Source organism: Pipra filicauda, unplaced genomic scaffold (assembly GCF_003945595.2).
Source record: "Pipra filicauda isolate LSUMZ 115617 unplaced genomic scaffold, ASM394559v2 scaffold195_size2193078_pilon, whole genome shotgun sequence".
NCBI lineage: Eukaryota > Metazoa > Chordata > Aves > Passeriformes > Pipridae > Pipra > Pipra filicauda.
Genome location: NW_024104304.1, coordinates 1,549,224 through 1,573,103, shown reverse-complemented (window position 1 = coordinate 1,573,103; position 23,880 = coordinate 1,549,224). Strand labels below are relative to the sequence as shown.

At 36.8% G+C, this 23,880-nt stretch overlaps 1 protein-coding gene across 4 annotated transcripts in view; it reads left to right on the top strand.

Annotated features, from left to right (window-relative positions):
• The window catches only part of KHDRBS2 (KH RNA binding domain containing, signal transduction associated 2), a 366,426-nt gene that overhangs the window by 165,680 nt on the left and 176,866 nt on the right, over nucleotides 1-23,880 (top strand). For all 4 annotated transcript variants that reach the window (XM_039380435.1, XM_039380437.1, XM_039380434.1 and 1 more), the window contains exon 4: nucleotides 5,828-5,974. In XM_039380435.1, coding sequence (XP_039236369.1) covers nucleotides 5,828-5,974 — 147 coding nt within the window. The remainder of the gene's footprint in view (nucleotides 1-5,827; nucleotides 5,975-23,880) is intronic.

Genomic DNA, 23,880 nt, shown 5'->3' with positions numbered 1-23,880 from the left:
GACTACTAATAATTCTTTGATTAAGAAAAAAAAAGATGATTTCTTAGATGGTAGATTTTTGCCCATAGTAGAAATGTAACACCTTGTTAGGAGTTCTAACAACCTACACTGTAATTGTGGTTGCAACAAGTTGCTAATTAGCCTCTCATAAATAAAAGCATGATTTTTACTGTAATTAATTAAAGCAAACTCTTCTTCCTGAATCTGAAAGCACCCTGACTGCAGTGGTCCCTAGTTGTGATCATAAGTTCTAAGATTAACTTAGTCCTAAGAAGCATCTTTTGGTATGGTAATTGTGCATTTCTTGAGGATCTTTAATTTCCTACATTAGCTTTGCAAACTTGCAGTTCCTTGGTTGTATTCATTGAATATCGTCACCTTGTTTAGTTCTAGTAGTAATTGTGTAATGCCTGCGTGGTTCTTACCTGTGCTGTGTTAGCTTCTGCTTAGATTTGTACAAGTGTAGGAACATTTGTAGGTTTGTGAACTCTTATAGCTGCTCTTAGTTTTCTGGGAAGGAATTTATACAAAGAGTTGTTGGTCACACTGGTCACCAGCTGTTGCCTCATTTTTGGCACATACCACTTTAATTTGTTAACCTTTCTCCTAGAAATTTTTTTTTTCACAGAATTTATATTTTTTCTTCATTTAACCTTCACCCCTGGTTTTGAGGTTCTTTCAATAGTTATTCAGTGGTTGTACTCTCATGACATTCTTCTGCTGATTTGTCTTTGTTTTCCTTTTCACCTATCTAAACAAAAATGTGATCTAGGTATGGCTTAGTACCTCTTAGCTGTTAAGATGTTGTCATATTTCATTATGAAAAATATCAGGAAATAAAGCACCCTTGGATTGAAGGGCCTGTTTGCCTAAGGCAGTACTGAATGTACACAATTCTCTGCTTCATTTCACCAAAGGAACTACGAAAATTTTAATGATGCAGCAAATATAGAAAAATAATTGTTGTCACCTGTATCTTCAATAGTTTCCTCCCTTGTAAGCACTGTTCTTTCTACATGCCTATGTATCATTGTGGGGTCTCTGTCACTATTGCAGGTATTGTACGTGCACGCTCTTTGCTCCGCTATGTGAGCTCTCCTCATGTGCTCACCACCTCCATCTTTATTTTCTTCATAAATAACTGGTTTAAAAACAAAAGTCAAGGAACAGCTAACAGCTTCACTCTGTACTCTGCTGAATACCATTCCAATGCTTCATCCATTATCAAATTTTTCCTCTCTTTTGTTCTCTGTTCCTTCACTGATGGGACCTAGGACTTGAAAGTTTTTTTTAAATCCAAACCAGTACCACCAAGAAGTTATATCTATTCTGATTTACTTGTTATCCCATATTTCACTGTTACTTTTACTACAGTGTGGCAGACAACGTCTTGATTTTTTCATTTGTGTCCAGATGAAAAAGAAATAGGTTTGCATTTGTCAAACTGCATCCTCATTAATTTTATTCTGTAGCACTGCCCATTGGTCTTATGAATAATGCCTGTGTAGCAGCAGCACTGTGATTATCATCTTTGTCTAGTCTCTGCACTATGCTTTTCTTTGCAAATTTCTTGCAAGATTGCAAATCCACTGCAATTCTCTTATTGTTCTTCAAGTACACAGTTTCTTTTCGTAACTGTATTTGTTACATTATAGGAAGTTCTGTGTATTGCATTGATGAAATTTATCTCTGAGATCTACACAATTCCTGTTGCAAGTTTCTTTTCTATTACTCTTTGATATCTTGTTATTTTATTGTTATTTTATTCATCAGTCTGGACTGTGTAACTTTGTTTGCCGTGCAAACTCCATTTCTTCTTTCAACTTTATTCCAGTATTTTTATTCAAGCATTTTGACCAGGATTCCAGACAGAAAGTAGTTCTCTGTCAACATGCTTTTTTTTTTTTTGAGTGGTAAGGCTGCTTTCACATCCAGACATAATTCATCATTTTTCTTGGCCTTTATGTTCTTATCAGTTACATACTTCACTTTTGCAGACATTGGTACTCCTGATATTTCTGCTTTAGAGTTTTATAATTCATTTTCCCTGCTTTGGGCAATTGAAAATTATAAAACACAACAGGTATTTCAAAATACCTGTTACCTTTTATGAGGGAATGGGTTGTGGAGCCATGCGTCAGGTGGAAGGTGGATGGACTTGAACACCATGTGACAGACGTGCTGTAAGGCAGCAAGTAAGGGTGTGAAAGAAGCCTGAAGCAAATAATGTGGGTGGAGCTGGGTTCTTTCAGGCTTGAGAAATGAAGGGAACTGGCGTGCAGAAGGAAGCGGAAGAGGATCAGGATGAAGGGGCAGTTGTCTCTGGAGGGTGATGTGCTCAACCTGTAGTGAAGTTAAACTTCATCACTATGAACTAAATAAGAACCATACTGTTAACCTGAGAGTGAGTACTAAGAGCAATTGCCATCACTGATAGAGAATCCCAGGAAATTTATTCCATTCATTTTATAAATCAGAACTGATTAGGTCCCAGGTTTGTTTTTTTTCTACCTTAAGATCCAGTGCCTAAGACTTAACTGCATTTTCATTGTTTTCAGGGTTGTTCTCTACAGTGAATCCATCAGTCTTTCAATACAAGTCACCCTTCACTGTGATTTGGTTCATGTCTACATGAGTAGGCTTAAGCAGTTATAGTATCTGTACTTGGGCTGTGGGCAAACAAGTTGGCTGCTGGGTAGACCCTGGCCAAGGCTGTGCAAGCTGAACAGAGTCTAAAAAATTGCTGGACAAAACTTACAGACAGCACCACAGAGAATACCTGGACCTCACAGGTGGTTAAAGCGAAATTATACGAGAAACATCCAAAGTCCTGCACTGGTGCATTAGAGACCGTCAGGGCCTTGCAAGGCCATCAACATTCAGATAGCCTTGTAAAGAACACATATAAAATAGATTTATGATGATCTCACCTATTCTGCCTTAATGTACCATGTGCTAGAAAGTCTCATAACCCATCTCAGTCCTTAGCAGTGCTACATGGGGTGTTTATTCGTTAGTGGTTTAGTTTAACTCAGAAGCACAGTTTAGAGGAGAGTCTCCTGATTATTCCCAATTCCCATTACTTATAGTGAGCAGAGTTTATAGGACTCCTCTTCTAGGAAACTAAACCAAAGCTGAGCTCCAGGAAGGCTCTGTGGCTTCTAATGCGAACTTAGTTTGTGCAACAGGGCTACAACTAGCAGGAAGCAAAACCAACTGCAATGGTAGAGAAGGGGCAGTACTTTCATCCTAAATAGAAGCAGTCATTTCCTACAGAAATGACTGCCGAATAGTGACAGAAAGCATGTGCTGATCCAAGGAGGCAGGTTATAAAATGATGTATTTTAAGAATTCCTGGTTTTTTTTGAGGAAATAAAAGAGACACATAATACCTGTTGTTACCACTGTAGAAGCATATACCTAACTTTCTGTAAGACAGGTCTGTGTTATCAAATCGTGTTACTGATGTCTTAGCTGTGCAAAATCCTAATCAAAATAATGAGCCAAACATTATTTTTTATTTTTTCTACATTTGAAAAAAGTTCCAATATATAGTTTTTACAAAGTTTATTGGCAGTCTTCCTCTGAAAGACAGCTTTTGGGGCTTCCTGGTGTTTTGGGGTTTTTTCCCAGAATTTTAAAAAACAATGAAAGAAAAATTCAGCAATTTCTAGGATGTTGCTTTATAACTACTAAAACTTAATTCTTTTGAAATACTTTATGCCATATTATTCGGAAAGCAGCAATCAAATGTGTGGGGATTTTTTCCCAGAAAACTGAAAAGTATTGTAACATATCATGATGGACTTTTATATTATGCTATGATTCTTATGGACATTTCAATAATAAGCTAAAATGCCAAAGATACTTTAACTGTAGAAATAAAAATACTCTGCCATCTGTGCTGCTTATCTTAATTTTTAAGTTTCAGTTGAAAAAAATTATGTCCATTTTCAACCTTTAAAAATAAAATCATAGATCACATTTATTGAGTTATGATTTTATCATCATCTGCAAAATGTTGACTTAGCCTGGAGTCAGGTCTAGGACTCTGGAGCTAAAATGTAGAGCTGCAGAAATTCATTAAAGGAATTTTATCCTTGTGTATTCTGTGAAAAATCAAAAAATCATTGGTGCTGGATATTCTACAGTGGATAAAAAGAACTATATGTCTATTGTTAGAAGCATAGCATCATGCAAATATTTTTGGTGTCAAGAAATGGTGTAAAGTAGTCAAGGCTAAACTAAGTGAAGTTAATGTAGAATTAAATAGACTTAAGTCAGTAAGAATTGTAATCTGTTGTTACAATTTTTATATTTTAGCTAAGTGTTCATAAACTATTATTTTAGTATGTACTAAAAAGCTGTAACTTCATCAATTTCAAGTAAATTATTTTACTTCTTTTTCTGTGATTATGTTTTTTATATGTACATATTTTCTTCTAAATTACATTTCTCAAAATATTTTTGATGACTGAGATTTCAACTCATCATATCTTTAGCATTACTTATGGCTATCTTGTGTAGTAATGGCATAAATGTTTCATTATGTTGTCATAGCCATTTACATGATCGCTATTTTATATCTTTGCTTTTTATGAAGTGGTTACTACCATGCGTGTGTATTGCAATTTGCATTTGCTATCTCAAAGCTTTGTGTAAGAAAGTGGATTGATGTTTCAGAACATTACTCTAACATGAAGTAGGATTATTAGGCTTGTTTTATATCTGGAAAACTGGGACCCTGGGACCCAAAGATGGTTGAAATAAATCTAGGTGAGGTGATTCACCATCTTAACTGATGCACACTGGGTTGCATAGCTACTCTGTATCAGAACTGGAACTGAAACTCAGACATCATTGAGTACTGAGTGCACCTCTGGGGACCCCAATATAAGAAGCACATGGACCTGTTGGAGCAAGTCCAAAGGAGAACCTCAAAGATGATCAGTACTGGAGGCCTCTGCTATGAAGAGAATTTGAGTTGTTCAGCCTGGAGAAGAGAAGGCTTGGGATAAACTTAGGTCAGCATTCCGGTACCTGAAGGAGGCTACAAGAAAGCTGGAGAGAGACTTTTTACAAGGGCATATATGAAGGGACAAGAAACAGTGGCTTTAAACTGAGAGTAGGTTTAGATTAGATATTAGGAAAAGGTTCTTCACTATCAGGATGGTGAGACACTGGAACAGATTGCTCAGAGAAGTTAGCGATACCCCATCCCTGGAAGTATTCAAGGTTGGATGGGGCCCTGAGCAGCCTGGTCTAGTGGAAGGTGTCGGTGTCCGTGACAGGGAGGCTGGAATCAGCTGGTCTTTAAGGTCCCTTCACACCCAAACCATCCTGTGATTCTGTGTCTCAAATAGAAGTACTAGGGCATATTTTCCTTTAGCGATACTGAAATGTACAGGCTGTAGAAATGCATTAAAGAACCTAAAGACATTACTAAACCATAGCATTTGTTAAAGTGTTCCAAAATGGTTAAATGGATCTTTATTTTTTATTTTTTGTTAAGAGCTGAGATTCAGATAGATGAATGCAGCTTTTCAATTACGGATTTAATATGTCGCTACTTGCTTTTGGAGTATTTAGCATTTTTTCACTATGCTGATTAAAATCTGTTGTAGATGATAATTATGCTGGTTTTATCATTCAAATGCTCAAAATTGATTTTTAAATCTTTAAGTGGCTTGTACTAGGCTTTTATTTCTTGAAGGGTTTAAAAGATAGCTTATATTATGTCCTTCTGTCATATTCTCTGTAAATTTTAAATCACTGCAAAATTAGTACATTTTCAGTTCTAAAAACCAAACCTACCCTTTTTTTGTAGGAGGAAGAACTAAGGAAAAGTGGAGAAGCCAAATACGCGCACTTGAGTGATGAGCTCCACGTATTAATTGAAGTTTTTGCTCCGCCTGGGGAGGCGTATTCTCGTATGAGTCATGCCTTGGAAGAAATAAAAAAATTCCTGGTTCCTGTAAGTGACTTGTGACATTTTTCTGTGACTGGTTATGGTTTTGTTGCATTGAATTTGTGCCTTTTTTAAGCACCTTTAGATCAAGAAAAAGAAAAGTTCTGTTGAACTTTCGTCCTTTATTCTCTCTCATTTCTCAAGGAGTTGCCAAACAGGCCATTAGCTGTCACAGCTGATGCCCTAATATATTTTCTAGTTGTTTTATTATTTCCATTTGTCAATGTTTCTTGTTTTCCTTACTTGATTTCTGGAGGGAGTAGTAGATTACTTTTTTTTTCTGATGGCAGACAGTAGTCATTAGTATGAGAGTACACTTTCAAGATTTTTGAGTATTTAAGTCTGTAAAAACATTTTAATACATGTAACAATTTATCTAAATATCTTGCTAATGAAGTTAATGAATTTCTTGTGGAGCAAACAGCATGAGCAAAACGTTCCTAAGACATTTCTGTTCAGACAGCTTATGACTCAGACCACAGTTTAGCATCTCCTCCATCAGCCAGGAGAGCACAGAAACATACTCTAAAGCTGGGAACCTTTTCAATTTGATTTATGCTAAGTATATAACTTTCTGAAATATTTATCTTTTTGTCTATTGATTTTCCTCAAATTCTCTGAAATATATTTTCCACATTTATACAGTTACTCCATTGTATTTTCGTACTTAAATTTGTCCTAGAATTGAAGCATATGTATACTAGATGTTAAGTAAAGTACTACTAGAGTTACATGAGTTGTCATCTGAGGTCTTAGCATCACCTGAGAGTTCTTAGTGTTCTAAAAATGTCCAGAACTTGTATTCCTTAAAAAGAATATGATGACAGCTTGTTTCTATTTGTGATTAAAAAATGAAAGGCGATAACTGTTCGTGTCTCTTGATAATAACGGAAGGATTCGATTAGTGCCTTTTTGTTATGAGTAATATGAAACCAAGGTAAGAGATGTTCATGTGAGGCATATGCATATTTGCCTGGAAGAATTTTAACACTTTATTTGGTGTGGGCTTTGTGGTGGAGGAAAAGGAGAATACATTACGAGTGAAATATTGAAGTAGAGTATATAAAATGTTCAAATTTTTTAGAGCAAATAAATTTTTTTAAGAATAGAAACTATGTAATTTAAGATTGTTAAAAACAAACACCTGGATATTTGTTTTAAATAAAAAAGTTTATTGGCACCAAGTGAGTGCCCAGAAATGAGCTACAAGTTTTAAACAAGTTAAATCTATCTTTCTAATTCTCCTTTTTCATCCCCTTAATATGCTTCTAGTTTGGGAACACTGGTAATAAAATACTATTTAAAATTCTTTGAAATACCTCTGAGACAAGAAAGTACCTTTTTTTCATGATTTCTGATTTTATGTTGAACATACAATATGGGGGACAAATTAGGTCAATGTTGTAATGTGGCAACATACTGTGGAATGACATTTTGGCTGCACATTAATGGTGAAGATCTTCCAAGCCATTACACTGACAGAAAATTTATCATTAAGTAATATGTTCCTGAAAATTCTGGAGTGTATTAGCTAAAAATGGTAACAGGGCCAATTATAAAATTTGCCAGTCTTTGTCCTTTAGATAACTCTATTTCCAGTTGTTTGTGATTTTGTCAAACTGCAACAGGGTTCTTCTTTAAAGTTATCTTTTTGTGTCCTTTTCATTCTGGAAGAGAGCTCTTACATTCTAGCATGACACAATGATGATGGCACCCTTTCCTTGTGGCACCTGGATTTTTAACATCCATTATATATTCTGTCCAACCTGAGAAATTCTGTTCTGGCTGAATAAGCGAGAAAGACCAGTGGGTGTTGAGAGTAATATTGAAATTTGTTGTAAATATTCAGCATATATTTTGTGTGACACATTATTTATTCATAAGGATTATAGGAATTTTCCAGCACAAGTATAAGAGCTACACTGGAGGAAATATAAAAACTAGTTCTTTATTATGAGATTTTGAACATGGTTGACAGTAGCAATAATAGACCCTGTCTTAGAAGGCCACCAGATTTTTCAGACATGATTTGCTCTTAGTGAAGCTGTCACCATTCACCTCCCTATTTTCCATGTGTCCTAGCAAAGTTTCCAAGATGATCTTCTCCATGGTCTTGCCAGGACCTGAGGTGAGAGTAAGAGAGCTGTAGTTCCCCGTGTCTTTCTTATTTCTCTTTTTAAAAGTGAGGGTTATTTTTCCGGTCAGTGGGAACTTCAATGGACTGCCATGACTTCTGAGATACGATGATGGATAGTGGCTTAGCCACTTCCTCAGCCAGTTCCCTCAGAATGAGCAGATGCATCCCATCAGGTCCCATGGACTTACACACCTTCAGGTTTCTTAGATGTTCTCAAACCTGATCTTCTCGTACAGTCGGTGGTTCTTCATTTTCCCAGTCCCTGCCTTTGCCTTGTGCGACCTGGGCTGTGTGGCTGGAACACTTGTTGGTGAAAACCAAGACAAAGAAGTCATTAATTACCTCAGCCTTCTTCATTTCTGGCGTAACGAGGTCTCCTGTTTCCTTCTGGAGAGGGCCCACATTTTCCCTACTCTTTCATTTATCACTGATGTACTTTTCCTGTTGCCCTTGCCATCCCTGTCCAGTTTTAATTCTGTCAAGGCTTTAGGTCTCCTAACCTGGTCCCTCGTTGCTTGGACACTCTCTCTGTATTCCTCCCAGGCTGCCTGTTCTTGCATTCACCCTCTGTTGGCTTCCTTTTTGTGTTTGAATTTGTCCAGGAATATCTTGTTCATTTGTGTGAGCCTCCTGTCGTTTTTACCTGACTTCCTCTTCATTATGATGCATCACTCCTGAGCTTGGAGACAACCATCCTTGAACATTAACCAGCTTTCTTGTGCCCCTCTTCCCTCCAGGGAATCATAATCATTCCAAACAAGTAACAATTGTACTTTATGACTTGTTTGTTAGTTTTATCCCCTCTGCTTCATTTCAAATTTACAAAGCAATTATTAACTGGCTGGTTGCAACATGTTACAAGGGGTTTGCACTCAAAAAGATTGCACTAGATAATTTCCTTTTTGTTCCCTATTTACAGCTTCTCTTGAATTTGTTTTATGATGTTTCGTTGTTTATAAGACCTAATTTATTGCAGCAATGAATATTGGAATTGCATGACAGGGATGAAAACAGTAGAATGTATCAGTTTTATTTATACCAAATCAAGGATGTAATAAACTATTCAAATGAGTTCTCATACTGCTTATGAATTTTGTGACGTTTATGTGAAATATTGCCCTCAGAAATAACATTGTGTCAGTAAAATGGAATAACGTTTTTATACCTTATCCATAAGTTTTCATGAGACTGAATTTTAAAATAAAAGCCTAGAAAACATAGTAAGAGAAAAAGAGAAAAATGTAGAATAGGACTAAGGAAAAAAAATAGTTGAACATTTATTAACTGAAGCAAAGTCTTAATGAACAACAACTTTTGATTTAAATGTGATTACTTAATTTTCACCTTTGACCTTACCCAAGAATAGGTTTCAAAATTTTACTAGTGAAGATTTTCCCTCCAAGTTAGAGGTAGAAGCTAAGTACTGCTACTTACTCTGGCTGTTCCACAAGTTAACACATTCCAAAGCTGCAGGCAGCTTGGTCTGAGGTGGTTCATTGGGATCCCTCCAACAGGCATTTCAGCGCAGGGTCTGCAGCGCTCAGTGCTTTGCCAGCTGAGGCGCTTTCAAAGCCAAGCTGTTTCATTTACTGTCTGTCGCGACGGAAAGCTCTAGACACCTCAATGTGAGAATCCAGGAACTTCGTTTATTGTAGATTGACAGCAGCTTAATATACACTCTATAATAGGTTCATGAATATTACAGAAATTAGGCTCATTATTGGTACTCAGTTAGGTGGTGACATCATCTTAACTGTCTTTCATTGTTTACACAGGTGGCTCGTTAAGTGTCTTTGTTTTGGTAATGCCTAGCTCCTGTTTTTCAGCTCAATTTAGAATACCCAAGGACGCTGCCGCTTTCTCACGGCCCTGCTATCTCAGACTTTCTCATGGGCCTAGTCAGACTGCGTCTTATACTTTAGCAGCTCATCCATAGCCTTAGCCATGTTCATATGTCCTCGCATTTCTAACCAATCCTCTATAACTGTCTGCTGCTTCCATCTTGCAAGTGACTTGAGGTCTGAGTGGGAGCTGCCATTGGGGCGTTGCTAACTGGTTGATAAGATTTATTTTGTAACTAACTTTTGTGGTTCTTTGGTATATTTTATGCAGAACTTTGGCTTTGGAGGGTGTAATATCCAATTACTAACTAGATGCTGTGCTCCATTTTGTTTTGATGTTTACTCTCAGTATGAAAATTTAAATATGATTGAAATATGACAGATCAAAAGACCCATGATTAAGTAAATAGGATTAATATCAGAGTTTTGAAACACAACTGCCTGCTCCATTATTTTTCTGTCAACCTAATAAAAATGAAAACCAAAATGTGCTCCCCGAAGTCAAGGTTTTACTTTAAAGATCACATTTGGAACTGATGTTAACATAATGTAAGTTATCCTGTATTAGCTGTGTGGAAAGTACTAATAGTAGGGATGCTTAGGAGGAGGACATGTTTTGCAGATTCACCTTTGTAGCCAACACAGAGTAAATAAAAGGTATCTGACTGCCAAGCAGTTCTGACCCCAAACTGCCAAGGATCCAGGTCTGGGTGAGGAACCTCAGAGGCTCATGTTATACCTCAGTGCCTCAGAGTGGGATGCAGAGTCAACAAACTAGAAGGGGAGATTGGGGGCGTGGAGGAGGAGGGTTTAGAAGCTTTTCAAATTTTAAAATGTGCTGATTTTAAAACGTTCATACCTATTAAATGTAGTGAATTTTTTTCAGTATTACTGAGCAAAAAAATTTTACATCAGTCTTATTATGTATATAATTTTGATTTACATCCAAACATAGACATATGTTTTCTGAACAAGCTCCTATTTCCATATAGTAAGGGATTATACCATCTTTAGGAGTTCTGTGCTTTCTAACACATGCAAAATCTTTTTCTGATTCCCATTTTTATCCCTTTAAGCAGAGCATTTTTATTTGACATGGTTAGCATCCCTTGGGAGAATGAGGGAAGCAGATAGTGATAATTCATTTTATGTGTGAGTGCTCTGTAATAAGGAGCTATTATGTAGAGGGTAGGTTGCAGCTGTGGTGACATGACCACTTTAAAAAGATTGTAACTGTGGAGTTGGATGATCAGAAATTGAACCAATTACCACTTTAAAAGCTGCTGTTCAACATATTTGCATACATTTTCCTAGCCTCTTGTATCTGCTTTAAATTGAGGCATATTGTCACCAGTCACAGGCTGGGAATAAGCACGTGGTCATTTAATGCAGTCCAGTTGATGTACAATCACTGGTGATCATCTGCCTGTATAGTTTTCTGAGGGTGTTTATCAGATCAGCTCGGATGAGATTCCATTATTAGGAATCAGTGTCATGAGGCAGCAGGTGAATGCAGGGGTTTATATTGTTGTTGTGAATTCAGGCTACAGTGTCTTCAAGACTTCCTTGTAAGTGCCTAAGTATCATACTGAGTAGTTAACTGCAATCCTTTTATCTCACCTTGCTCAATACCACTGATTAAAATAATTTTCTTACCAGTCATTTAAGAACATTGTGTTCTCATTGATCCATCTAATTAAAGACAAAAAATTACTGAGGAAGAAGACCCTTCCAGTGAAATAAAAAAAAACTTCAATACCAGTTTGTGTCAGTGGTAACAGTTAAAGAATTTTGAAGTAAGGTTTGATACCTTGAAGGTCTTTCTCCATCTAATATTGGAAAATAAATTCTTTTATGTCAAATATACATTTACTGTATATATAAATCATATATAGTACAGACTAAAGTTACATATAATCTATGTACATACAGCAGACAATAGCAATTTTGTCACTTATAAACCAGTTTATTTCAAGTATATGTAGGTATATGATATTTATTTTGAACATTTTTTGTTAGCCATCTAAATTTCTTCTGTGCTACACTATAATATGAAAGCTCTACTTACATACCATTTCACTGTACATGGCTTTGTAATCTTATGGTTTTCTTATAAATAAGCTATAGTGTTGGCGTGGGTGGAGGGATGTCAGTCTTTTATTCCTCTCAGAAACCTCAACAGGTAAAATATTTCCCTAAATATGACACTGAGCAGCAGCACAACTACATCTCTAAAATACATCTTTTATACCTGTCAAAGTAAATAATTTATACTTGCACATTCTGCAAAAATAATTGCAGTAATAAATAATTAGTACAGTAATTATTTTAAAACTGTGATAAGGAATTTTTTTAGCAACTGTTTCAGTTGTCTGGGTTCTGGTTTTCCCAGTGTGCAACATCTCTGGCAATTTCACACACAAGTTTTGATAATCAAGGAAAAAAAAATCAGAGATTCTGTCAAAGTCTAAAATGTCACAGAACTTTGCCTCTTCACAGCTATTTTTCCTAAACATTGCTTATTAAATCAAATTATTATAAATATATTCAAACACTAGTGTACTCAAGAGAGTCATCGTAACTTGTGGACTGTTGTTCTTGACTTTTTACAGGTGTTGAAGTTTGTCCTAACCACAATAATGGCTGATGGAGCAGCAGCACTTGTATCATTTAAATCACTGATTTCAAGTTTGGTGAAAATAACCCTAAAGTTTTCCCTCAAAGCGAAGGTTTGGGGGTGGAGATATACACTAAAATTGCCTTTTTAATTGAAAATGAAACTGCAGTATTTTTCAACTGACTGAATTTTTTATGTACTTACTGATACACCCTGTAGACTACTGGTTCTTTCTGCTGTAAGGCTATGAAATGGATAGCAATACAGAGAGTACGTAATTACTTAAATGTCTTTACATTTGAGTCATGAAGAGTGGGTCTTCTGTTGACATGCCAGACTAACAAGTATCTTTTTCCTAGGCTTAACTCCCCTGCTGCTTCAAGGCAATACAGATACTTTGCAGCCTGTTGTGTGCTTTAAGGGTTGATACTTCCACTCTGAGTGAATTAAAACCGTTTCAGATATGCCAAGACATATTCAGTCTGTGAAAGCAATCCCTTGGTGATCTCTTTTTGACACACAGAGGAATCAATATAAAAGGCACAGCCTTACTGCCAAAGCCAGCCCTTTCAGATCAACCAGAGACATTAACCTGATCGAAGATTTTACACCGACCATTAATCTGAGCATGCTATTGAGACGTGGCTGCAGTTTAAAGAAATATTTCCAGTTTGCTTGGCAAACCTATATTCATCAGCAATTTTGAATTTTTCTTGCTGCTTCATCTTCCTAGGGTGGAGGTTTTTCACCAGTGGCAGACCAAAAGGAATTATGAGTGCAGGTGATAAAATTAATGCAGAAAAATTCGAATCCTACTGAATTACTCCTTGTTTCTTAATTGCATGTCTGTAATATGTAGCAAGAGATTGGCTATGGTATTGCACATTAGACTGTACAAACCTCTTCACTTCAATGAGAGCACCAGACCCTCCTACACATCTGGCATTTCATTTTAGAGCTCTGTGTGTGAGTACAAATTTGGCCAATCAACTCATCAATAAAGGTTGGGTGTTTGACCCAGTGAAGAAGCTGCAGCTTCGTGGCCTGAAAATAAAATTCCATGTGATTCTATATAAAGGTAGGCATAAAAATTGTATCTAAATAATTGTTCTTCATGCAAAGAGTTACTTTGTAATGCTGAAGAAAAAAAATGTTCAGGATGTTGCTTTGTGTTTCCATCACATATACAGTATCTTTTTTTTATTCCCAGCCATCAACATGAGGAAAGCAAAGGACAATATTTGGTTATAAAAATAAGACTGAAAGCAAAGCAATCACAGATACTTATTTTTACTCTTTCAAGGAATTGGTTATTGTCATAGCCATGTTACTTTTTCTCTGTTTCCCTTACATCAGCAAAATTACATTAGGATTTTTAAGGTTTAATTCATTTGTGGAGGTACACCTAAATAAAAAAATTATTTTCCTGCTGTCATTCACATTGAAAAGCATACTGCAGATACTATCCAGACGGTGTGTTGGGGTTGGTGTTTGATTTTTTTTTTATTTTGTTTGTTTTTGAAAAACTGGGATGAGAGAAGACTTTGATGGTATTTGTAAACCTTATATCTTTTTTTATTAATGTAGCAAAGGTCAGTGTAGTTAATTCTGAGGATGCTGAGTTATGCTTACTTAGGAAACCGTGAAGGAAAAAGCAGAAATGCAGAGTAATCTTTCCTCAGTTGCTGTATCCGTAGCATTTTGCCTTATACCCTGTGGTAGCTGTTACTTCTCTTCTCTGAGTTTGTCAAAGGCTTTTTCTGAACTTTAGTTAAGCTTTCAGCCTCAGAAAAACTTTAGGTTGCATGAGTTTGACAGTTCAGTTATGCACTGAGTGTAAAAAAAATAAAAACCCAAAATCCCACTTCCTCTTGTTTGTTTTAAAGCAGCTGCCTAACACTTTATGAGTGCTCGCATCTTCATGCATGGTTAAAAGCAGAGGATAATTTCACACCAGTCCTTACTCTTACATTGCTTTGGATTTCTTTCTTTTCTAGCCCCCATGTTTTATTGTACAGAAGCAGGGGTAGCCTTGTTTTTCCATGAGACACCTGACTATCCATGTCTTTCCGTGTCTTCCTTAGCTTAGCTCTTTTATTTTTCTGTTGGGATAGGATGGGCAGGATAGCATGCAGTAGTCTTATCTTGGTAGTGAAGAAACTGTCCAGTAGTGGAATGGATCTTCTGGTTTTTTATGGTTTAGTGTCAGGTTTTTTTCTAGTACTATTTACCGTTCTTCCTGCTTGCACTGATTTGATGGGTTTTTTGAACGGTATTTGTAAAAAGTACAGGGCATCTTTCTTGAATGATAATAAGTAATTAAGAGCTATTTACTTTCAGTATTTTAATGTTTATCAGTACTTCAGTTTATTTATTTTCATATGTATTACTTTGCATTTATCAGCACTCAATTTTTTTCTGCCAGCTTTTTTTCTAATAATAGAGTATAATGAAACCTTTCAGCAGTTCTTCACAGTAACCTTTATATTTTATTGCTTTGAATAATTTAAATAAAATACTATTGCTTCACCATTCAAAATTTTGTAATGAAATTTATAAATATGATGAGCAGACCAGATTTTTTGAATCACTCAATAAGCTCTTCTCCTCAGAAAACATAAAATTATAAAAAACTGTCCAGCTATTTTTAATATTCTTTCTCCTTTAACCAGGAGAGAATTATTAATCATCAAGGTGCTCTGTTTTAGTTTTTGACAACTTCTGGTGTGGCTGATGGGAGTTTTGATCTCCATGGGTGGAGATCTTTAAAAATGGATCTCATTTGCTCTATGCCAAGCCATGTGACATAAACGTGTTCAGAAATAATCTACATGAAGGATAAATATCCATTCATTCACAGTCTGGACTTCTACAAGACAGTAAGTGCAGCCTACATTTAGCATGTGCAAAGATGAGGTTTAGTAAGTAAAGGATATATATTTGTATATATTCCTGATGTTTTGAAAGGTTTAAGTCTCCTAGTGACAAGGAATAATATGACAAAACTTCACTGGCATGAGAGATTTTTAAAAGAAAAATTAAATTTAAATATGAAGTTGAGAAGAAAAGATTGGTGGTTGACTATGGAAACAGCTTTCTACATTAAAAAAAATAACTCTAGAATAGTTTTGGTTCAGCCTCAGTGATGAAGGGATGGGAAAAACTTGCACTCACTGTATAAAAATCAAGAAAAATGCAAAAGACAGATTAATGGCAATCAAGTTTATAAAATAAAAATATCATATTTAATTGAATAGTTGTGAAGGAAATATGTGGCCAGCAATGCAATGATAATACAAATGAGTTCAAGGAACATTAGAAATAAAAGGAATCCTAAAAAAGATACAGACTTCAATCCCTGGAAATGGTAACATTATCAATAACATTAATGATGCAGAAAAAACAGGAGGTTTCCATAAGTATCAGTTGTGTAGCTGGAAAAACAAAGTGTAGTATACTTGTATTTTACCAAAATGATGCAATAATTTGCAGTTACTGGTACAGGAATGTTAATTTTAAGAAAAACTGTGTAGAAAAAAAAATTAGGAGTGTGGAGAAAAGTCGTAGTGTGCAGTGGAATAAGAATGTGGCCAGTGAAAGAAAAATTTGCAGTGTGACTGTGTGGTGATAATGCCATGACCAGCCTGACAGAAGTCCTTCGCTGAATAGTTGGGAAAGTTTGCAACCTATAAAAAATAGAGAAAATAATCAAACCACTGCTTTGATGTTTTCATGTCATGATAAAAATTGATTTGTCAACAAATCTGATTTCCTATTCAATGAGAAAATTTGTTGATAAAATTAATTGTGTTAGTGACATTAAATTCCATTAATAATCTACCCATATGTATGATGTGACAGGGCTCAAACCTTCTTAATAAGAAGGTTTCCCGAAATATATGTGTTGGTAGTAATTTTCTTAAGGAATTTGTCTGTGCTTTGATACACAAACTTGGTTTGTCTATCAAATTTTGAAGATGGAGATTTTCATCTTGATATTAGGTTATTTCATTTCAATACAGCAGGTTGCTTTGGGTGAGACCTACACAGGTGGTGCAATAGTTAGATCCTGTAGCAAAATCTGTAGCCATTAAACAGATGAAGAGATTTCTTGTGTGAGAGTGGTGCCTGCAAGTATATCCCCAGCCATCAGCCCACTGATGTGAGCATGCAAAAAATGCTGGTAATTAGGATGCATCTTATAACCTGCTTCCCTTCTAGGTTTACACACTTCACTTTGGAAACATCAAGATGAGAGACAAAACCTTCAGATAAAGTAAGTGTGAAACTAGAAAAGGATTTTAATAAGAGAGGTATCATACTGGAGCTGCCCATATGCCATTGATTGCAAAGAGAAACTGTTGGTGATGGATTAAAACAGAAGAAAATTCTCATAGGTACATAAACCTCCTTTTAAAACAAAGTCCATGTGAAACATAATCTTTCTGTAGTGTTGTATGATGACACTGGAGTCTAGTGATCAGTTTTGTTCAGAATTGACTGAAGACATTATGCAGAAAGAGGAGTGAGGCAGTGTGGTACCCAAAGCTGTAAATGGGACTCAGTTGGGAATGATGGGACAGAATATCACTAGCTAGTAGAGGCAGGAGCTCGTTCATAGAGAAAGGCTGAGCAGACATGCAGGAGTCAAGAAAAGCATGCTCAAGAAGAAATATCATATATTGCATATTTAAATGACTTGAGTACAGTTACTGTCTACTTCCTCGCCTGTCATTTTCTCTTAGCTGTTTAAAAACTCTTTGATGCATGTGGTTTCTTTTTGCTAACTAAACACATAAAAAAATTGGAACTCTCTCCTTTAGACATACTAGAACAAGGCTTGTACCTGTTGACACTAACTCAAGTGCTACATTGTTTTCCTGGTGGCTTAAACTTTTGAATGACTCAGTGAGTAACAACTCAGTTACAGCACTGTTGAAAATCAAAGTTTTTAGAGCCAGATTGGAGGAAGTGAGAAATTCTTGGAAGCAGACAGTGTGACAAGCTCAGCAGGATCTGTGGCTATTTCTGATTATGGTACATATTATGTGTCTGTTTATAAGGGATAGTTACCACAGAGTTAGCTTGAGCAGGTCAGTACAAGAAGGAACTCAAAACAATGCAAAGTCTTTATTTTTCACGATTTTCCTGTTGATTGTTGATTCACTTTTGTAAACTCTGTTGAAATTCAAAAACTACTGAACAGTAGTTAAACCTTGGCTCTTAATTAGGCTCTAAAATTAGGATTAAGATTAGGACGTATACTATCCCAGAGTTGTCAGTGGGACAACTATCAGGAAAACACAGGCAGAAAGTGATTTTTTCCAAGTAGTAAGGGCTTCAAAAAGTCTTGGAGAACTTTACAGATAAAAAAATATCACATTTAGAGTACTATTTAACAGTTGTTCATTATTTTCTTTATTTGCTTTACATCACTGTTACTTTTGAGGAAGTAAACAAAAACCACCTTGTTCTAAAAACACTATTTCTGAGTTGTTTTATTCTAGTCAGGAGTCTCTAGCCTGTAGGATTTCCTTAGCTGCCAAACACACATGGGCCGAGTTAAAACAGATGGAGAAAAGCAATCTGTGCAATACCTGTAGTTACAGCATGTTCAGGAAAATGGAGCTGTTATCTCAGAGGAGCTGAGAAAATCCCCTCAATAGCAGAAAGGGCAGTTGCATGTGTAACATGGTGCCAAATCACACGATAAACATCTGTAATCTCTGCCCAGCTGTTACCCTTAAACTGATCAGTTAAAAATCTGTGAAAGAAACCAATGTTAAATTAAACAAAATTTTGCTCTGATTTGGATTGAGATTTCTTTTCTGTCTACAAACACATCAGAAAGACAGATTGTGCCTTGGCTATTGACACAGTGGTCTACACTTGTATTTTACTTTGAAAACCACTTAATAGATTTATGTCAGTCTGTAAAATGAGCTGCATCCATGGTAGGAGCTTGCATACCACACTGAAAGCAGGTGCAGTTAAAGACAGAGGTGATACAAAGCTCTGAAAAATATTTGTGCAATGAGAATCACAACAGGCTGCTTCACTATCCCATCTTGTGTGGTACAGTGGGTGATTCATGTCATAAAATGGGATGAGTCCCTGATATGCTACTAAATACCTGCACAAGAATGTAGTTTTATGATCTCCATCTGTCTCCTAAACGGTGTGAATATGTTGCACTATGTTTAAAGAGATCTCTAATTTAATTTGGTTAATCAGTCTTCACTCAGAGCTCAACTTTTTGCATGGTCAGAAATCATACTTTCTACTGGAATGTAAAAGCCCATTTTGTTCTGTAGTGCAATCATGTATTACAATATCACCTTAAAAAATTTTCTCCTGTGTTGCATTTCAAACTAAGCAGCTGTCTGAGTCATATCTGTAGTATTAAATGGGAAACAAACAAAATCTGAATGTATCTCATTTTCTGCCAAACTTTGTTTTTACATAAATTATTGTTTCCAGACATAGTTGAGGGCTATTTATATGATATGTCAATTAAATCTCAACTCGTACTTCAGCTCTTTAATCAATTCTGAGCTAGAAGCAATTTTATATAGTTTAAGGCCAGAGGGAACAGAGAATCTACATTGAGTTTGTGTATATTATTATATATTATTATAGTGTATGTATTGTGTTCCATATAATGATACATATCACTGTATTTACTAAAAAGTATATTTCTAAAATGTAGTGTGGTCTATTATTATATGTTAGCCTGTTAGATTCCATCCAGCTACTTTTACATCAAGACCACCAGATTTAGTTGCACATCTTGCTCTTAGGTCATCCAGCTGCTCTGCAACTGCTCTGCTACCACAGACCACAGGAGAAACCACAGCAGGTGAGGAAAACTGCCTGAATGAGCAGCTGAGGACTTTTATTTATGGAAAAATCAATCTTTCCAACCAGTCTGATCAGAGACTGAGAATCAGGAAGGGAGGCAAAATCGCTTTTTGTTACTAAACGTGGCAGTTTTCCTTCTCTGTACAGGAATAAAGCATTATGTTATGCCCCCAAGAGGTTTTTCTCTGCTGGCATAAGCTGACTGGTGTACTGTCTCTAAGGGTAGCAGATTTCTTGTGGCTTACAAGTATTTCTAGGGAAAATCGGTATAAGGATAGGATAGAATGCATCTGCCTGGTATTGTATTGGGGTCAGAAAAGCTTCTTGACCCTTCTAAGAGACTTACACACATCTTCTTTAGGTATATATTGAGCATGATGGGAATAATCTAGGCAGCTCTGTATCCCTGGAACTTGTAAAGAGAAAATCAAGAGGGAACTTATGAATTCACAGATTCTGAAAATGAGAAGTTTGACTATTTCCTTCGAGTTACAGCCCACACAGGCGGTAGTAGTTCTTCTAAAAACTGTACTAAATATATGTTTCAGAAAGAAATCAGATCTCACTTCACGTGCCCCATATGATCTGGAGTTCATCATCTTCCTGCTAAGCTTTAGTTATCCTTATTGGTAGGAAACTGTCTATTTTCAAAGCTGGTGGGTTTTGTCCCTATATTCAGCATGCAGTCTGTAGTTCTGTGTTTATTCCACATTAAAAGCACCTCCTCCTCTTTCCAGCTATTGGTTTTCCCTCTGGGTCTCCATAGAAAGACTGTCAAAGAAATCAGATGTTTCCACAAACATGTTCTTCAGTAAACAGAATATTGTTATTAAGCCTCATTTCACAAAACTTTTTTTTTTCTTTTTGACTGCCCTGTCATGTCAGTTCTAATCCTGACCCTGTAGTCAGAAGAGTCACATAGATTTGTGACAGCAATTTAGCCCTCACATTTTTGCCACCCACTAGTTTACAAAGCAGTTTACAAATAGTTAGTAAGAATATTTAATGTGGTTGATCCAGGAAGCGACATTATTCTGCATTTTGATTTCCCTCAAAAAACAATAATATCACTATACTACAGTATCAGTTTGCAAATCATTCAGTGCAATCCCTGGTAATTTAATACCAGTCTTAAATCAATACATTAACTGATAAAAAGTTGTCTGCGATGCTTGATCTGGAAATGATTGCATACAGCGGACACAGTCTCATGTCCCATTCTATTAGAGGGGTAAATCTTTCTCTCCACATCAGGTGGGATAAATAAAATGTCAGTTTTCAATGCAAATAGAGAACTGGAACATGTGTTAATACCCTCCTCACTGTTTCCTGTAACAGTCTTTAAAATTTCATCTATGAACATAACTCTGATGTACTTTCTTTTTGGTGTGGGATAGAGGAGAATTGGAAGGAGTCATCATATTGTATTTCCAAGTGCTTGTATGATGCCCTTAATTGTACTGGTCAGTCTCACTTCACTGATGTCTTTTGCTTCCATTATCAGTCACCTACATTAAAAAAATACTTGTGTATCCTTCTTACTATAATTTTTACATTTTTTTTATTCTGAAAGAGGCATTTAACTAAATGTCTTATTGACCAGTGCTGCTTTTTTAATATCTTTGGCATTTGGGTTATGTGGGCAGCCTGTAGGATGCTCTTCAACAGCTCCTGGCTGCAGACTCACATTCCCAGACAGGTATGGCAAGAACAACTCAAGTTTCAAAAAGGTAACCTTTTTAAAATGTTGAATGTACGTAGTATTCTTATAAAAAATTACAGAAAACATATCAAGATCAGTATGTACCTAGGCATCAACTATTTTTTCAGGTTGAGCCTGCATTGTCCGTCAGAATGGTTTCACTGCTGACTTGTTCTACGTTGAACTCTGACTGTTCTTTAAGCAATTACAACCTCACCTTTTTAGCAGCATTATGGTTTTGTTGCAGTTACATGTTATGATATCTAGCACATATCCCCAAGATGAAGTCAGTTCCATTATACATTTTTTTCTGCCTATGTAGCAAGAGCAGAAGTTTAAAGAATATTTTGTTTTCTTGCACAGATGAAATGGTCTGTAACATGTGCACTCCATCCTTTGCCCGAGGAAAGCTCTAACTCCTGTTATCCAAGAACCTGAATCTACTCCTGTGAACATTGTCTTTGCAGTAAATTACCATCTTCCTATTTCCTTTTTCCCATTAGACAGAGCTTAAAAAAAGGATTTTTTTCTGCACTTTGTTTTGAATACCTTTGCATACTGTGTGCCAGTTCCTAGATCCCACCAGTGAGCTTCTCTTTCAGATCCTCTAAGCTGATGTTTGTCCCATCTGTAGATGAGAACACGTATAAAGCAGAAAATAATGGAGAAAATAAAAATAACAGAATGAGAAAGTGTAGTGTGTTGACCCTGGCCAGATGTCAGGTACCCACTAAAGCCACTGTCTCACTCCCCTCTGCTGTTGGACAGAGGAAAGAAAAAGTACAGTATTCATGAGTTGAGGTAACAGCTGGGAGAAGTCAGTTACTGATTACCTTCATGGGCAAAACAGACTAAAAGTGGGGATATTACTTAAATTTATTACTAACAGGATAAGAGCCAAAGAGTGAGAAATAAAATAATCTTAAAAACACCTTCCCCCCACCCCTCTTCCTTCCATGTTCTCCCTCCTCCCCCCCAGCGGTGCAGGGGGACGGGAATGGGGATTATGGTCAGTTGTTGTTTCTGCTGCTGTTCAGGGAGAGGAGTCCTTCCCCTGCTCCTGTGGGGTCCCTCCCATGGGAGACAGTCCTTGATGGACCTCTCCGGCGTGAGTCCATCCCTCGGGCAACAGTTCTTCCCAGGCTACTGTCCCAGAGGTCACTTCTCCATGGGGTGCAGTCCTTCACAAATGAGCTGTACTGACGTGGGTCCCCCACAGGCGCCACAAGTCCTACCTGAGAAAAACCTGCTCCAGTGTGGGCTTCCCTCTCCACGGGCTGCAGGTCTCCAGCAGGACCCCGCTCCATCTTGGGCCTCCCACAGGGTCACAGCCTCCTTCATGCATCCACCTGCTCCAGCAGGGGCTCCTCCATGGGCTGCAGGTGGGTCTCTGCACCCCGATCGTCCTCCATGGGCTGCAGGGGCACAGCTGCTCCACCATGGTCTGCACCACGGGCTGCAGGGCCTCAGCTCTGGCACCTGGAGTACGTCCTCCCCCTCCTTCTGCACTGACCTTGGTGTCTGCCTTGTTCCCATGTTCTCACTCTGCTCTTCCCTGGCTGGAATTCTTTTTGTGCAATACCTTTCTGTTCTTAAGTATGTTATCACAGAAGTGTTACTATCACTCCTGATTGGCTCAGCCTTGGCCAGCGGCAGGAAGTCCGTCCTGGAGCCGGCTGGCATTGGCTCCACTGGACAGGGGAAGCTTCCAGCAGCTTCTAACAGAAGCCACCCCTGTAGCCCCCCTGCTATAAAAACTCAGCCACAGAAACTCACTACAGAAAGTTGAAGAAAAACAAGAGGAATAAATAAAAATTAAATTAATTTAAATGAATTAAGAAAAAATGATGAATAGCAGTAGAAAGATACTATCTGTGGTTGCAGCATCTATGAGAAATCTGGGTGCCTTGAATTTTGCTTAAAGTTTCAGGAAAAGTAACTTGTAAATGAAGTGCACCATAAATATTTGTATTATTATAATTATGAAAAATTAATTCCAAAGTGTATGAGAAAACAATACTTCTTTTTAATTGTTTATTTTTATATTTTTCATTGCATTTCCTAGGAGTGCATAGGCAATGACTGGTAAATGCCATGTAAAAATTACACATTTCCATTAATACATTGATTTGCATGTTCTTTATTATTTCAAAGAGAAATTATGATTATTACAACATGCTCACACTTTTGATAAAATATTAATAGCTTTAGTTTCATTGAGATTAACAGACCAACTAGGGCTTGATTTCCTGTTTGAATTTTTGCTCATTGCTATTAAAAAAACTATGTAAAATGTCACAATACCTGCAAAGATGTTGTAAGAAGATGTTGCATGACAACATCACCTGTTCATGTATGTTGTTTGAGAAATAACTGGCCCTAGCTTCAAAATTTCCAAATAAAACAAAAAAATAATCCTCCCAAATAAAAAATAAATCTCCCAAAACCACACAATAATTGCCATATTTTCTTGAGTGAAACCAAGGGGGAGAGCTGGAACAGCAGGGATGGTGAAGAGTCAGGAATAAGCACAGTTGACAGGAAAGATCAAACACACAATAGAAAATACTGAATGACAGAGAAAAAGACACTAAATGGCATTTTTGTTTCTTTCCAAAGACATCAATATTAAATGTTTTTGGAGAATAAGAGATGAACCTCTCTTACGATTTAGTGTGCCTGCCTTTGTCAGTCTGCTGGGACTGCTTCAGCTTCAGCTTCATTCCTCCTCCTCCTGGGAATGACAGTTTGATT